The following is a 15,305-nucleotide window of genomic DNA, read 5'->3' as shown; positions in this document are numbered from 1 at the left end:
GCGGCGGCGGCTGCTCCAACGAACACAATTGGCTGCATTTGTGGGTGGGAAGCCAGCACTGTGCTTTCTGTCCTTGCACTAGCGACACCTACAGGTTGGTCCTTTTCAACTGTCTTAATGGGCCTTTATCCAAAATCCCTTTTTGAAGGTTGTGGGAGGTAACTAAAGTAATAATGGAGGTAACTTCCAGGTGTGCCCTACAGCGCTCTATTCCATTTTGGTAGTAGGACTTCTACGATCACTGCAGGTTCCACAGTGCAGCAAAATCACTGTTATCATTTAAGTAACTTTGTATCACTCGTGCATTGACATACAACAGTGATTCCAGTATATATAAGTAGGCAGGTATGATCTGTTGGCTGGATATAATTTGCTGATACAATCTGCTGTGTGTATAGTCTCTGCACTGCCAGACCCAGAGAAACAATAAACAATTTACCAGGTCTTTATTAGAAACAGAGTGCAGGCCTGTCCTTGATGTGATGAATCACATACAAACCACCTTCATACCTTCATACCCGCGCCTTTTCTCCCATCTAAGAAAACACCTGCGCTGGGAAACACTGTGGTCTGTTGTGTTGTTCGGTTTATCTTTCATGTGGGACTGTTTGTTGTTGTGGGAATGTCTGTCGGCGTGAATGTTTAGATGCACGCAACTTTCTGGATGAGCAGTTTTAGAAGTCTCATGTCAGAGGGAATACAATAATCATGGGAAGCATAAGCTTTCCAATAGTTAATCCAATAGAATGGCGTGTTCCTCTTCTCACTGTCAGTTAGGCACAGCCACAAATGAGTGAATGTGTGATGTCATGTCCGCACGCAACAAGATCTGTCAATGATATATAGTGGGGTGTGAGGGTTACATAGTTACACATTGTTAGGTCAAGTGGATTAAACACTATGAAGAAGTCTAGCTGTCAGTTCTTCAGACGGGCTTGGCCAGCTGCTAAGATATGACAACCACTGGTTTCTATCATTTTAACAATTTACACATGACAGTCTGTACAATATATACCCATTAGCGCAATTATGACACACATGTATATAATGACACTTGCAGACAGATCTTCACTGCCCGACTCAAGGAGAAAGGGACGGAGTTTGGATGTTATCATATTTTGTGCTGGGGACCCCCCAAAATAATCATATTTGAACTGGGGACCCCCCACCCTGACAAGCACTTGGAATTGTAGGAGTTGAGGCATTACATTTAGTTTGACTCCACAGATAAATATTGTGACAATAGCCGATCTACAAGCTCAGCGTTGTGAGCTTGTAGATCGTCTATTTTCACAATTTGTGCCTCTTTGTTATATTATTTGACAAATTGGCTAATGTTTTACCAGTTTTTATAGTATAGTTTTGATTACTTTTGATGAAGTAATGGTCTTATTTTCTTCTTTCTTTCTTTTGAGGTATTAAAAAGGTCTTAAAAGTCCTTAAATCGTCACTTCACTGTCATCTGGGGACCCCCCCAAAATCATGTGGGGACCCCCCTGGCGGTCCCGACTCACAGGTTGAGAACCACTGTTCTAGCAGACCACGTGTCCAATTGCCTACACATTCAGCCTAAAAATCTATCACGCCTGTAGCCGTCGGAGCGTGTACTTTTAATTGTTCAGTATACATTTGTATTCGTTCTTTGGCCCATGTTTTGCTCGGTAGCGCACTACTGTACCGCTGCCGTGACGCATTTAACGTCACCGACCAGCGCGAGCAGCAGCAGACGAGGGTTGGACTTTTGTGAGCCACCCAGCGTGATTGAGTATGAGAGTGATGACATTAGCTTTGACTCCCATTGTAAGAATGGAATGCGGAAGTTTACGTCACCATGTAGCGTCCCTGTAGCGTCCCAGTAGCGTCTTGAAGTTCCAAACATTGCACTGTCCCCCGTTCAGCTCCATTCATATCATATCTAGTTTGCGCAATTGCACTCGCATCCAACACAAACACTTGCACACACATAAGACACACACATAAGACACACACACACACACACACACACACACACACACACACACACACACACACACACACACACACACACACACACACACACACACACACACACACACACACACACACATACACACACACACATCCTTTCTAGCTACAACTGCAATAATTAGTGTGTCTTGTTTATCCCATGAAATGACAATGCTTGCCAGAGCACTTCTATCTTATCCCATGAAATGACAATGCTTGCCAGAGTACTTCTATCTTGTTTATTTTGCACAAATGTTTCGGTTAAGGAGCGGAACGCTGTGATTATTTCACTGTGATGCGTCAACAGTCATGAATCCCACATTCTGTCAGCTCAGGAAGCTCATCCATCATGCTGGAGATTTTTCCGTCAAAAGGATGGCAGCTCGCCCCACTGACAGGAAGAGTCTGAGAACAGTCTGTTTCTTCAAAATATTCACTTTTGTCATAGTTATTCAATTACTAATGGGTTCCAAAATGCCTGATGGGTATAATTAGTTATGGATTGAATGTACCTTGTTATTTTTGGCAGACAAGTCGGGGCTCATTTGGAGGAGCATTTGAAGAACTTCCTCAGATCTCTTGCCTAAGTACATTATGTAAAAAAGGCACATACTTTACCCATATTCAGTGTCATATTATGAGCAGGACAGAGAAGTTTACATTACCACCCAAAATATTTTAGATGCATCTATCATCAATAATGAGGCATTCTACCACATTAACGCTTTCAAATCTTCAAAAGATGATTTCTCATTAGTCTTTATTTGTGAAAGTCAGAGAAATAATATTGTATTGTAAAAGCAGAGGCATACCGTAGCTTCTATACCGAAGTTTGACATCAGAGGGCGCTAGAGGGTGCTATCCCCCTGGGTCATGGGAGTTCTTTTTTGTATTGGAATTTCCATAGGGGAATCTTAGATCGCGTCATATAAGAACTGTGTTCCATTTCATATGGATATGAAGCATCAACTGACGGTGAAAAAGTACTAATTTATCCAAACACAGTCGTTATCAAATGTAACGACACAGAGTCACATACCTGACAAAATCGGCGGGTGGTTTGTTTATTTTTGGAACACAGTTCTTATATGACGGGATCTGAGATTTCTCTATGGGATTTAAAATACAAAAAATCACGGGGTAGTGGGAGTGACGTCAGGACTTCGGTACTCTATTGATGTTGATTTTCTTTTTTCTACCAAGTGATAACAAGTTACAAAGTTGCCAGAATGTTGCAAGCTCTGAAGGCTGTCTCCAGTTTTTCATTATTTTTTAATTTGTTGGATTCCGCATATAATTAGTAATTTATTTGAACTAAAGGCATTGCTCACCCAGCTGGAGACAGATGGACTGAGGACAGTGTTTATGTGTTGAAGGGGGCTGTCATGGTTATTTTCTTCTTGCCCTCAACTGATGTTGTATGAAATAAACCAAATGCTGGGAAATGTTGTTTGGCTCAGTCCATGTGTATGAACACAGAACCCCAGCTGGCAAATGACAACAGCATCTCCCATTCACTTGAACTGTGGATGGACCTCTCTCCCTCCCTCTCTCCGTCTCTGATGTACTTTTGCATGTTGAGTGTTTGTTTGAAATTGTTTATGACTCCAGAGTTTGTCCAGAGAAATCTGAACTATTTTCTTTTGTATTCCTGTGTCTCCATAGTTGAAGCGGCCCGACAAGGCAGCGGCGGCGGCCCACACTTACTTCCAGGCCAATCCAGAACATGTTGAGATGGGTCAGAACCTGGAGCAGTACAAGGACCTGCAGGGCGTCCAAGAGGACCACTTTGTGGACCGCGAAGCCCGACCTCACCAGGTGAGACAGAACCTATGAGTCCCCTGTAAAGGATTCTGACCCTTAGTTTTAAACAATTTTCCTTTGTTTGTTCATTATCTCTGCCTACATTCTTTCCTTCCTTGCTTTGTATTCTCTGCGTTTTTTCCCTTTTTTAATTAATTTTCGTACCATCCTTGCTACTTTCTCTCCCGTCCATCCTCACTCCCTTTCTTTCATCCTTTCCTTCCTTCCTTCCTCCCTTCTCTTCAGTTGTTCTATCGTTCCATTGTTCGCACCCTCGCTCTTTCCTCCGTTCCGCATCATTGCTATCAACCAATCGAGCGACGTCCGTCTTTATCATCATCCAGCTTTATCATTAATCACTGCAGCATGCTGCCTTCTTTTTTTGCCAGCTTTTGTCCTCAGATGTCTTTGCACCTTGCCAAACTGTCTAGTCAGCCAGAGGCTGATTCGGGTTAATATGCTCCTCTGCTATCTGCACGGGGTGAACAGTGGCTGTTGTCCCGTATGAAGGAGGCCTTTGTTTTTGCGGTCACTGCAGTTTAATGAGAGAGAACTCGTTTAGGTCACTTGGTGCTGTTTGTGGTTAGCAGGAGAATTCCTCTCCTCTGTATTTCTGTCTATCTCTCTCACTCCCCCTCACTCTTCCTCTCTCTCTGTGTCTGTAAAGGTTGTTATTATTAAGGAAGAAATAAATCCACATACCTTTACTTCTCTCCCTTCTCTGTCCCTCTCTTTCTGTGTTTCTTTAAAAGCCATGTCAAATGTACCTTTTATAAAGCACTTTTATTACAAAACTAGATATTTCTTTCATACATAGGATGCAGTTCAAAGTGCTTTTACATTTCAGCACGCAACAACATAAAAGTAATACTTAACAGAATGAAATGAAGAAAATAAACCACACATTCCGATCGTAACAAAAACAACACAACAAAAGAAGTACTTTTACATTTATTCATCTCTCTCTCTCTCTCTCTCTCTCTCTCTCTCTCTCTCTCTCTCTCTCTCTCTCTCTCTCTCTCTCTCTCTCTCTCTCTTGTGTACCCAGCGTTCCTTCACAGCTGGTGTGAGGCTATATGACAGAGGGGACTATGAGGGGGCCATAGTGCTGTTCGAGGGGGCCTTGGTAGATTATTACAAAGCAGATGTGGAGTGTCGGGCCCTCTGCCAAGGGCCACAGCAGTTCCAGGGCCATGACCACCTCCTGTACCGCTACAGCCTCCAGGAGCTCATATCAGGTAAGGGATTTTTCCCCTTTCAGAAGTTAACATTTATAGCACCAAAACATACAGCTATGCTATGAGTCATAAACTGTAGAACGTGTTGAACAAATGTGCCTATGAAAATAGTTTTAGTGTACTTTACTATTACAGAAGTCCACTTGCATCCATCATGCAGCATTACTACATCAGAACCACTGTTTGTTCTTTTTGATTGGCCATTGATGCCATGCCATGCGAGAGTGCGGTCTGGTCATTGCTGCAGTTATTCTAATACCTATCAATGCGCATGTGGTTAATATATCGTCGCTGTCGGGCAGAAACCTCTTATCTCCATATTCTTTTTCGTAAATGAATGCCCTACTTGATCATACTACAGCGCCACACAAAAGTATCAAAAGTAGTAGATCTGCAAGCTTGAACCGCGGCACGAAGCGACACGTTTTGAGCTTGCCGATCTGCTACTTTTGCTACTTTTGAATTTGAATCCTGAAAAGTAACAGTTTTGGACATATGAGGTTTCCACCCGACAGAGACGTTATCCAAGTCCAATTAACAAATTCCATTGGAAATATCATAATGGAAAACCACGGTGGAGGCAACGTCCAGATTTTCCTTGTAGCACTCTGTTCCCTACTAAAATAGGACTATTGCTGCATCTACTGTGTAGGTTCCACAGCACAGCATAATCACAGTTCTCGTTTAAATAGTATGATCACTTGTACTTTGAATCACTGTCTATGAACAGTCCCTCCAGTATTATATAGGCAGGTATGATCTGGTTAGCTGGTGTGGTATCTGAGAACCACAGACTTAAAGGTTTCTATTGCTTTTATAGTTGTCAACAACGCCATATTGCAGATAAGTTTGTTGTCCCAGAGATGAGAATGAATGGTTGTAGAATGAAGGAGTCATCACTAGTTAGTGAGGTTTCGTTGCTTCCAGTTTATTCAGACAGTACAGACAGTACAGAACAGCCAACCATCTCCACAGCCCAACGGCCTGGAGTGGCACACACACACCAAGATGCATTTCAGTATGGTTCTTTATAGCAGTGGTCACATTTTGAATAAGAGGAGGTAACATGTATGGGTGTGTCAGCCTTCAAAGGTGAGCCCCCCACCTCCCGGCCCCCACATTTGCAACTGTAAAGGGCAGGAAGGGGGGATGGGGGGGACATGCCCTCTGTCTCCTCAGGTAGAACAAAAGGCAATGCTGCTTGTAACCCCCACTCAGGGCCAACAGCCACCTCTTTGAATACGCTCCCCTGTCTGTAGGCTACCTGTGAAGCAACCATATGGAAATATACAGCAGACCCCCCATGGGAGACTTCAAACGTCTTCCACAAACACGTATATTTCAAAAGAACCACAAAGAATCCGCCCCCCATGAAAAGCGACCGGAACACCAACCAGGAAAAAAAAATTAACATTCAGGAAAACTAAAACAGCAAACAACAGCACACAGAACAATGCACATACAAAAACCAAAATTACATAGTACAGCGACACGGTGAATTACATAAAATAGACACCCCCAAAACTAATTAGCGTGCAGGATCCCTCTGTTAGCCTTTTAAACTCCAGGATAAAACATTACACAGCCACCCAGTGGAAGCTGACAGCATACAGTCGAATCACGCCCACCAAGCGATAGCACCACCCCCCAAGATCAATGTCCCCCTCGTCCAGTCACCAAAATATACTCAAAGATAGCCTAATTCTTATCCCTAAGTTTTACACCGTACCATCAAGCATATATGACAACTACCACGAAAGTGCCCACACGGAAAAAAGAAGGCAGTGTACCCCCCAATGAAACAATAATCCACAAAGTAAACTCACATTAAACACAGGAGACCAGAAAGTAAAAAAAATACCCTCGCATCACTTCCCATGGCAGCCATAGCCCCATAGTTTAACCCACCCTTATCACAAAAACATAACCCCAGGTCCCATATGCGCAGTGTCCCGCTCGACAATGTCACTCTTGCAGTCTCCCTCAATGTCATCTTCTCACCCAGCCGTGCTCCAGCGCCGTACCCAGATTGTCAACAGATAGCTGCATGTTTACAACAGAGCGCTCCACTTGCGATCGCTGAAGATGCGTTACCACACTCTCCACGAAGAACCCCATCATCGCAAGTCCTCCACTCTGCCGGCACCCGCTGTCCTCTCCCCACAACATACCCGCCACGAAGAAATTCGACACACCAATTTCTCCGCTCTGCCGTCTGCACCGCAGCGCGCCCTTCTAGCGACCGCAGAAGATATGTTGAGCAGCCAGATGAGTCGTGCAGCCGTCCTAGACCTGGTCATGAAGTCCTCTCCTTGTAGATCCTCGAAAAGTTGTCGTCACGTCGCCCCGATGTCCCGCCGCACGTTCTTTCGACGCCTGGCTCAGTATCCCTGGAGACTTGCGCCTCCAAAAAACCAAACCAACACGACTGCCGACTTCGACGCCATAATGTGGTATCTGAGAACCACAGACTTAAAGGTTTCTATTGCTTTTATAGTTGTCAACAACGCCATATTGCAGATAAGTTTGTTGTCCCAGAGATGAGAATGAATGGTTGTAGAATGAAGGAGTCATCACTAGTTAGTGAGGTTTCGTTGCTTCCAGTTTATTCAGACAGTACAGACAGTACAGAACAGCCAACCATCTCCACAGCCCAACGGCCTGGAGTGGCACACACACACCAAGATGCATTTCAGTATGGTTCTTTATAGCAGTGGTCACATTTTGAATAAGAGGAGGTAACATGTATGGGTGTGTCAGCCTTCAAAGGTGAGCCCCCCACCTCCCGGCCCCCACATTTGCAACTGTAAAGGGCAGGAAGGGGGGATGGGGGGGACATGCCCTCTGTCTCCTCAGGTAGAACAAAAGGCAATGCTGCTTGTAACCCCCACTCAGGGCCAACAGCCACCTCTTTGAATACGCTCCCCTGTCTGTAGGCTACCTGTGAAGCAACCATATGGAAATATACAGCACTGGATATGATTTGCTGATACAATCTGCTGTGTGTAGTCTCTACACTGCCAGACCCAGAGAAACAATAAACTATTTACCAGGTCTTTATCAGAAACAGAGCGCAGGCCTGTCCTTGCCGTGATGAATTACATTGTTTACAACCCACCTTCCCTGCGCTTTTGCTGCACTTTTTCTCCCATCTGAGAAAACACCCGCCGTGGGAAACGCTGCGGTCTGCTGTGTTGTTAAGTCTATCTTTCATGTGGTAATGTTTGTTGATGTGGGAATGTCTGTCGGTGTGAATGTTTAGATGCACGTCGACCCTGTGGATGAGCGGGTTTAGAAATCTCCAGCCGGAGGGAATACAGACTATGGGAAGCTTTGGAGTCCCAACACAAAAGGAATGATGATTTGGGGGACTCTACTAGCACGGCACAAACCACCGACCGCCATGCACTTTGTTGTACTGAGACGGCTCAGGGCTGTGCCAGCTTAAGCATGATTCATACCGAAAATAGCAGATCATCATCTACAACTGCAATTAGCTGTACCTCTGCGACACATTGTGAGTTTGCTATTTTCTACATGTGACACTGTCGTACTACGGAGCATAAATTGGGCATTACTGTCTGCGTGCTCATAGGTGATTGAATCTGCCCTAGCAGGCAGTTGGCAAAAGGTCAAATGTCTGATAAGAGAAACTCGATGGAGGGGAATGGAGAGGGCAGAGAGTTGAGGAAGAGACAGAAAGCGAGAAAAACTGAGAGGAGACAGGAATGTGTGTGTGTGTGTGTGTGGTCCCGATACCAAGAAATCTTGTGTTACCAACTTCACTGTTGAAACATGTTTTTCATGGCATGTGATTAGGAGAATATTTCTAAATAATAGATTAGCAAAGGTGATACTTTAAACGGTGCCATCGTTATTGACATTTGCTGGTTGCCAAGTTTCCTCTGGCAGTACAGACTGTGAAAGATATGATATTTGGATATGATGATGCGATTCTCTTGGCTTGCCCCGAGGGGGGATATAAAAGTCAAATATAATGATGTTGAGAAGAAAGGATGTCACTTTCAAAAGATTAAAGTGGCTTTTGTGTTAGATATAACTCTGTGGATTCAAACCCACAATGTTATGAAAGCATGGTGTGTGCGTGTCCCAGTACACTCAGAACCCTAAATCAAATACGACTGCAATTTTTCAACAATAGGGGGAGTCAGTAAATTCTCCAGCACATGTGTTTCTCACATTATCTTCAAGAGAATCGTTGCTTTACGCACTGTACATTTCAAAACAATCTAATTCAAGATGACCTTAGCACCTGTGCTATTTTATAGCATATTAGACTTCGGTTTGGCTTCTAAAAGGTGACACACAGTTTTGTTCTCAGCCTTTTTCCCACTTACTATCCCCCATATTGTCATTGGAAAACATTGTTAGGGTCGCTGTAAGTGCTTTTCCAGATCTGTGAACAGCCTTTGAACGCAGCCCTCTCGGATAACTCTATTGGAGGAATGGAAAATAAAGAAGAGGAAGAATGAATAACTCATAGGGTGTTTTTAAGGTAACAAAGCGCGTCCACATGTTGCAGTGACTTTGGATCTCTCTCTGCAACGTTCATTGAACCATAGCAACACATTGATTGAAGAAAGCACTCTCCAGCCCTGTGAGTGAGTGAGAGGACAGCTCAGCATGACGTTACCGCAGACTGAGAAGCTCCCTGGGTGAGAAGCTAATGGGAACCAGGCCATCGTAGTTGGTGTGGAAGTGTTATGCTCTGCTGCTTGAAACTATTGGCTGCCCGCAGTATAGCTCAGGGGATTTGGGAAGACATGCTCTATTACCGTCTCTAACTGCATCAGAAGATGCTCTGAGCCTGGGCCAGAACAGAGCTGAGTCCACCGGGACTCTGCTGATTCTCAACAAGACCTCCCTTCTTTCTCTGCATGTTTCTGTCTGTTTGTCTATCTGTTTCTGTCTGTGTGTCTCTCTCTCTCTCTCTCTCTCTCTCTCTCTCTCTCTCTCTCTCTCTCTCTCTCTCTCTCTCTCTCACTCTCTCACTCTCTCACTCTCTCACTCTCTCTCACTCTCTCTCTCTCTCTCACACCTCCTTCTGTAAACCTGAAGTACACAGCTCCAACAGTCCGTCACGTTTAGTCAGTAAAATTACTGAGGTCAGTATGAAACCATTCCAATCCCAGCACACATCTTCAACATGCTGGCAGCCAAATAGAAAACCCTCTATATTTCTTGCAATGATTCATTATTACATCATTAAGTGTGAGCCACAGTGTCATAAAAGGTGCCACAAACTAAGCAGTGGATTTGCCAGTTTATGCATTTATGTATATATCATTGCATTTTGTTGGCCCAAAGTGGTGCTGAGTAATGCTGCCTGGACCAGGAAACCCACAGGCACAGCACAGCCCAATAGAAACCCAGATCTTTCAAGCGTTAATTTCCTCACTTTCCTCGTAAAGCACCCTTCACTGCCTACAAGCAGTAAAGCTTTCGGTTTAATGTTCTGTGTTATCGTTGCATTTTGTTGCTCCAAAGCGGTGCTGCATAGCATGGTGCACATCCAGTGTGAGGGCACACAGGGTTTCAGTCGGCCAGCTGGAGAACATTGAGCATGCTGGTTGTGGGGGAGGTGCGTGAGAAGAGTGTTAACCATAGCAAAACACTGGCACCAGAGGATAATCATATGATTTTACTGATGTACTGTACACACAGCAGCTATTGTGAATTGTGTGGTTTTTTTCTTAGCTGGAGACTGCCCTTTATCACTAAAGAGCCAGGTGGTAGCTGCAGCGTAATCTCTGATTAGTGTGCTTTGTCTCAAACGTATGTATGGCCCATGTCTCGTAAACAGTGAAAATTGGGTAATTCATTCTTGGCCGGGCTTTATTTGACTTCTAATCAGGGGATCATTTGCTGTAAACCCACAGCGGTGGAGAATATTTGATGACAGATAGAGTTTATTTGGCCAAAGGAGGCGTATACATGTTTTTTCTTCAGTTGAATGTTGTCTGTTATTTGTGTCGAATGGAAAAAGTTGATTTCGTATGAAAACTTCCTCGTACATTGGCTTCAATCTCCACACGTAATCTAATGATGGTTTTGAGATTGAGAAACCGCGTCCCTTTGCTGTCGTGCGTGGTTATAGCATGACATAGTTCACCCTCTCTGGTTCCTGGAGAGATGACAGCACAGTTCTCTCTTGGAAAGAGTGCTGCTGTGGCCACTTAACCCATTAAGACCGGGAACGCATCTGTGTAATTTTATGATTTCGTTGGGCTATTTATTTTGAAAAAAACTGTGAAAATGTGTTAAAATCTTTGAATATATACATACATTTTTAACTCAAATCTTTGCTTCTGGCGGTCCCTCCCCTGGAACAAAATATTTTCAGATGGGGGTCCGTGGCCAAATACATATCATTTTGGGAGGTCCTTGACATGAAAAAGTTTAAGAGCCGCTGATAAATAGCAACATCATTTTTTGCATTGATACTTTTAGGATTTAGAAGACATTTGTAGAATTCCCAGATTTAAGTTACAAATGTTCGCTTTAAAATATATATATATTCAAAGATTTGCAAAAATGTTCAAGATTTTTCCAAAATAGCAGATCTACAAGCTCAGAGCGTAGTATAAAATAATGGTTAAAGTGGTTACACAGATGCGTTCCCTGTCTTAATGGGTTAAACTTGACCTCACTGTAGTCACATACTCAAGCATGTGGATGCACGCACGCACGTACAAACAATTGTAGACATTTTCATGCAGACACTCAAGCACATGCGCCCATAAACAAACCAATTCAGCACACACGTTAACAAACACGCGCATCAATCATGTATATAACTAGTCCGCTGGAGGAGACTTGAGGGGGTGATAACAGCGTACTGTGAAATCTCCTGATAGATGAACAAAATCATGATTTATCCTCTTTCCAAATAACAATAAGGAGACAAAATCCCTGCACTCCATACAATTTATAGTAGACGTACTTTTGATCTAAGTTACGATCGTGACAATGATATCATGTCTATTTAATTTGATACAGATCAGGACTGCCCACTTCCACTGTCTGTTTTCCATTAAGTTCACTTTGTTTTCAGTTTGTGTTTTCAACACAAAGAAATCACATTTCTCCAAATGTGGGCCCTCATAAAAGCTCTAGATTGTTACTAAGGGAACAGTTAATAGCTGTTTATAGTTGGCATGTTTTGATCTGCGTTTTTGATGCAGAAGTTGTGAAGCTGAGCCTGCGGCTATTCAGTTTGGTTCAACTCATCAATGTTGTTTCCAACAAAGTCTACATCTAGAGTCAAGGTAAACTTTGTGGGAAAACAACAAACAACTACTGTAGAATGTTTATATGGTAATCTGTCACTGTCAAATGGAGCCCACAATTGCCAGTTCAAGTAACTTATGATCTACCTGCCATGCTGCTGGGCTTGGTTTATTTAGTTTGTACTGTAGAGATCATCTTGACTGTCCCAATTCCAATGTCATTTTCCACAAATTCTATTTTTACTTCTGAGTCAAAAATATAATTTTAATTTAAATTTCTCTAAACCAGCGGTTCTCAAACTATACTTAAGGTCGCGGGAAGGTGCCGTTGGGGTTGCGCATTGGCAACCAAAAAAAGAAAAAAAAACGTGAAGAGGACGGCCACTTGACTCCTCATACAAACACAGCTCCGCTGTGTATTTTGAGGGAAAAAGAATTCCCTCGTAATATGGGGTCGTGGTATTAAAAAAATTGAGAGCCCCTGCTCTAAGCTGTATAACAATGTTCTATGGAGTGCTCCCTAATGCCTTGGGCACTTGTAAACATTAATAAATGCAACTGAAATTTCCCCTTAATAAATGCATACACTCAACACAATTTGAAAATCAAACTCTTTGATTTCCTGAAATTTCACTTCCTCCATGACTCTATATGCAATATCAACAGGAGTTTTTTTTTCGCCATGTTGCATTTACAGCCATCCAGTTTGACATCAATGTATCAGCGCTCTCCAGCTCCAAAGTCTATTTTCCACACTCCAATGTTCAGACATGCCCTAATAGGTCACTGTTCCAAACAGGGGCTGTTGTAGTAGAAAGGAGCCAGTTATATCAGAAGTGTAATGACACAATGTTGTCACTGTGCTCCATTGCACTCGTTAACCTGCCACTGTTGCTTTCCATTACACTGGATAATTGGCTATAATGTAAATCTCGCTCTTTTTTTTCGTTTTTTCCTTAACTCAAATAAAGAATGTGTCCCATTACGAGTCAAGTGCCTGCTGCTATACAATAAGAGGACTATGCAGTATATCATTGCATTCCCTTTCCCCTTGAGATGACATCACACAGATGAGCTCATCGACAGTTCGTGGTTAATGGCTGTTGGCGGGAGACCACATCATATGGTGTGTTAAATTAGCAACAGACCACACAGAGTCCCAGGCAGTGCACTGGGCTAACTGTAATATAAATATAGCTAATTATAATGTAAACAGTCAGTAAGGGGACCCATGGCCACTGCACCTTCAGTGTAGGCCAGTTACTGACGTAGGATATCTAAGAAATAAAAAAGGGGGTGGCCAACTGGGTTATTTACACCGAAGGGACCGAAAAGTTTAATTTTGAATGAAATAACCATCTATTTTTTGAAGGAAATAGATGGGATGCCTGAACTTATAATGTTATCAAAGATTTGGAACATTTTCAGTAACAACCTTCAGAGACAACATAATGTAGTACGAATCTTGATCATTAAAAGATGTGGATAAAGGAGAATTTGTGTAATTATGCTAACAGTGTGAGGCATTCTGAGAGCTAACAGTTGTTGCCCTCAGTCCGTAAAGCACTGAAAGCAGTGGTTCTCAAAGTGGGGTCTGAGGACCCCCAGGGGTCCTTGAGGGGGTTCCAGGGGGTCCCGACTCCCCACTCCCCAGCGAAATTTGTTAATATAGCATCACAATCAGTTTAACTACTTTAACCCATGGCCAAATACATATCAATTTAGATGTCCTTCACATGAAAATATTTGAGAACCTCTGCCATAAAGCACCTTGAATTAACACATCGATCACTTCCATCTTGTTGCAGACCACTTCACTCAGGTTCTTCACTGTGAGCATGAGTGTGTGAGAGATCTGGCCACGCGACCCGGACGACTCTCCCCCATGGAAAACTTCCTGCCCCTGCACTATGACTACTTGCAGTTTGCCTACTTTCAGGGTAAGAAACACACACGCACTCACACACGCACACACGCAAACACACACACACACACACACACACACACACACACACACACACACACACACACACACACACACACACACACACACACGCACGCACTCACACACATAGACACACACAATATTCCTTTGAGGTTATGGAACATGATACCTTTTGTATGACAGCAGATACAAAGCATGAATACAACCATTTAGGTTAGTGCACCACCCTGTGCACTCATTATCATACACAACCACAGAGAGCGCTAGACAGGACAGTGCACCACACCCAATTTCTTTACGTCATTATCGTGTGTGTGTGTGTGCGCGTAGATGTACCTATAGGTTTTGGCTGAGCATGTGTGTGTTTAAGGTTCAGGTTTTCAAGGTTTTTGTATTTGTTACATCTTGTGTATGAGTACAGAAGAGTACAATTATTTAGTGTGTGTGTGTGTGTGTGTGTGTGTGTGTGTGTGTGTGTGTGTGTGTGTGTGTGTGTGTGTGTGTGTGTGTGTGTGTGTGTGTGTGTGTGTGTGTGTGTGTGTGTGTGTGTGTGTGTGTGTGTGTGTGTGTGTGTGTGTGTGTGTGTGTGTGTGTGTGTGTGTGTGTGTGTGTGTGTGTGTGTGTGTGAGTGTGTGTTAGTGCAGGAGAGGGTGCTGGCAGAACAACACAGGCTGTTGTTAAAACGCCAGTGTCTTGGATCTCAGTGAGATCATAAGATTATACTTAATGACCTGTAAGCATGTGGCTCTCATAAAGTCTAAAGTCAAGTGGATCACAGGATCTGTGCAAACACTCTACAGCAGCCAGGTGTGTGTGTGTGTGTGTGTGTGTGTGTGTGTGTGTGTGTGTGTGTGTGTGTGTGTGTGTGTGTGTGTGTGTGTGTGTGTGTACTGTTGTTCTGCTATCTTTCTGAGGACCATACATCCTCACAGGGATAGAAGGAGGAAAGTGGTCACCGTTTAAGTTTAAGTATAGGAGTTATAGGATGAATGTGGTTAATATTGTTGTCCTCACAAGTATAGTTACAAAACTGTGTGTCTGCATGTGTGTGCATGTCTTTGGCTGAAATACTACTTCACACAG

General features: G+C 43.3%; 1 protein-coding gene across 1 annotated transcript in view; it reads left to right on the top strand.

Annotated features, from left to right (window-relative positions):
• p3h2 (prolyl 3-hydroxylase 2) overlaps window positions 1-15,305 on the top strand; it is an 82,498-nt gene that overhangs the window by 48,586 nt on the left and 18,607 nt on the right. The window contains exons 2-4 of the mRNA XM_080431911.1: window positions 3,652-3,804; window positions 4,838-5,027; window positions 14,086-14,217. Of these exons, the coding sequence (XP_080288037.1) occupies window positions 3,652-3,804; window positions 4,838-5,027; window positions 14,086-14,217 (475 nt within the window). The remainder of the gene's footprint in view (window positions 1-3,651; window positions 3,805-4,837; window positions 5,028-14,085; window positions 14,218-15,305) is intronic.

Source organism: Gymnoscopelus braueri (assembly GCF_963280865.1).
Source record: "Gymnoscopelus braueri genome assembly, chromosome: 6".
NCBI classification, from domain to species: Eukaryota; Metazoa; Chordata; class Actinopteri; order Myctophiformes; family Myctophidae; genus Gymnoscopelus; species Gymnoscopelus braueri.
The sequence above is the reverse complement of the archived record's forward strand: the minus strand, read 5'-3'. Positions and strand labels throughout refer to the sequence as shown.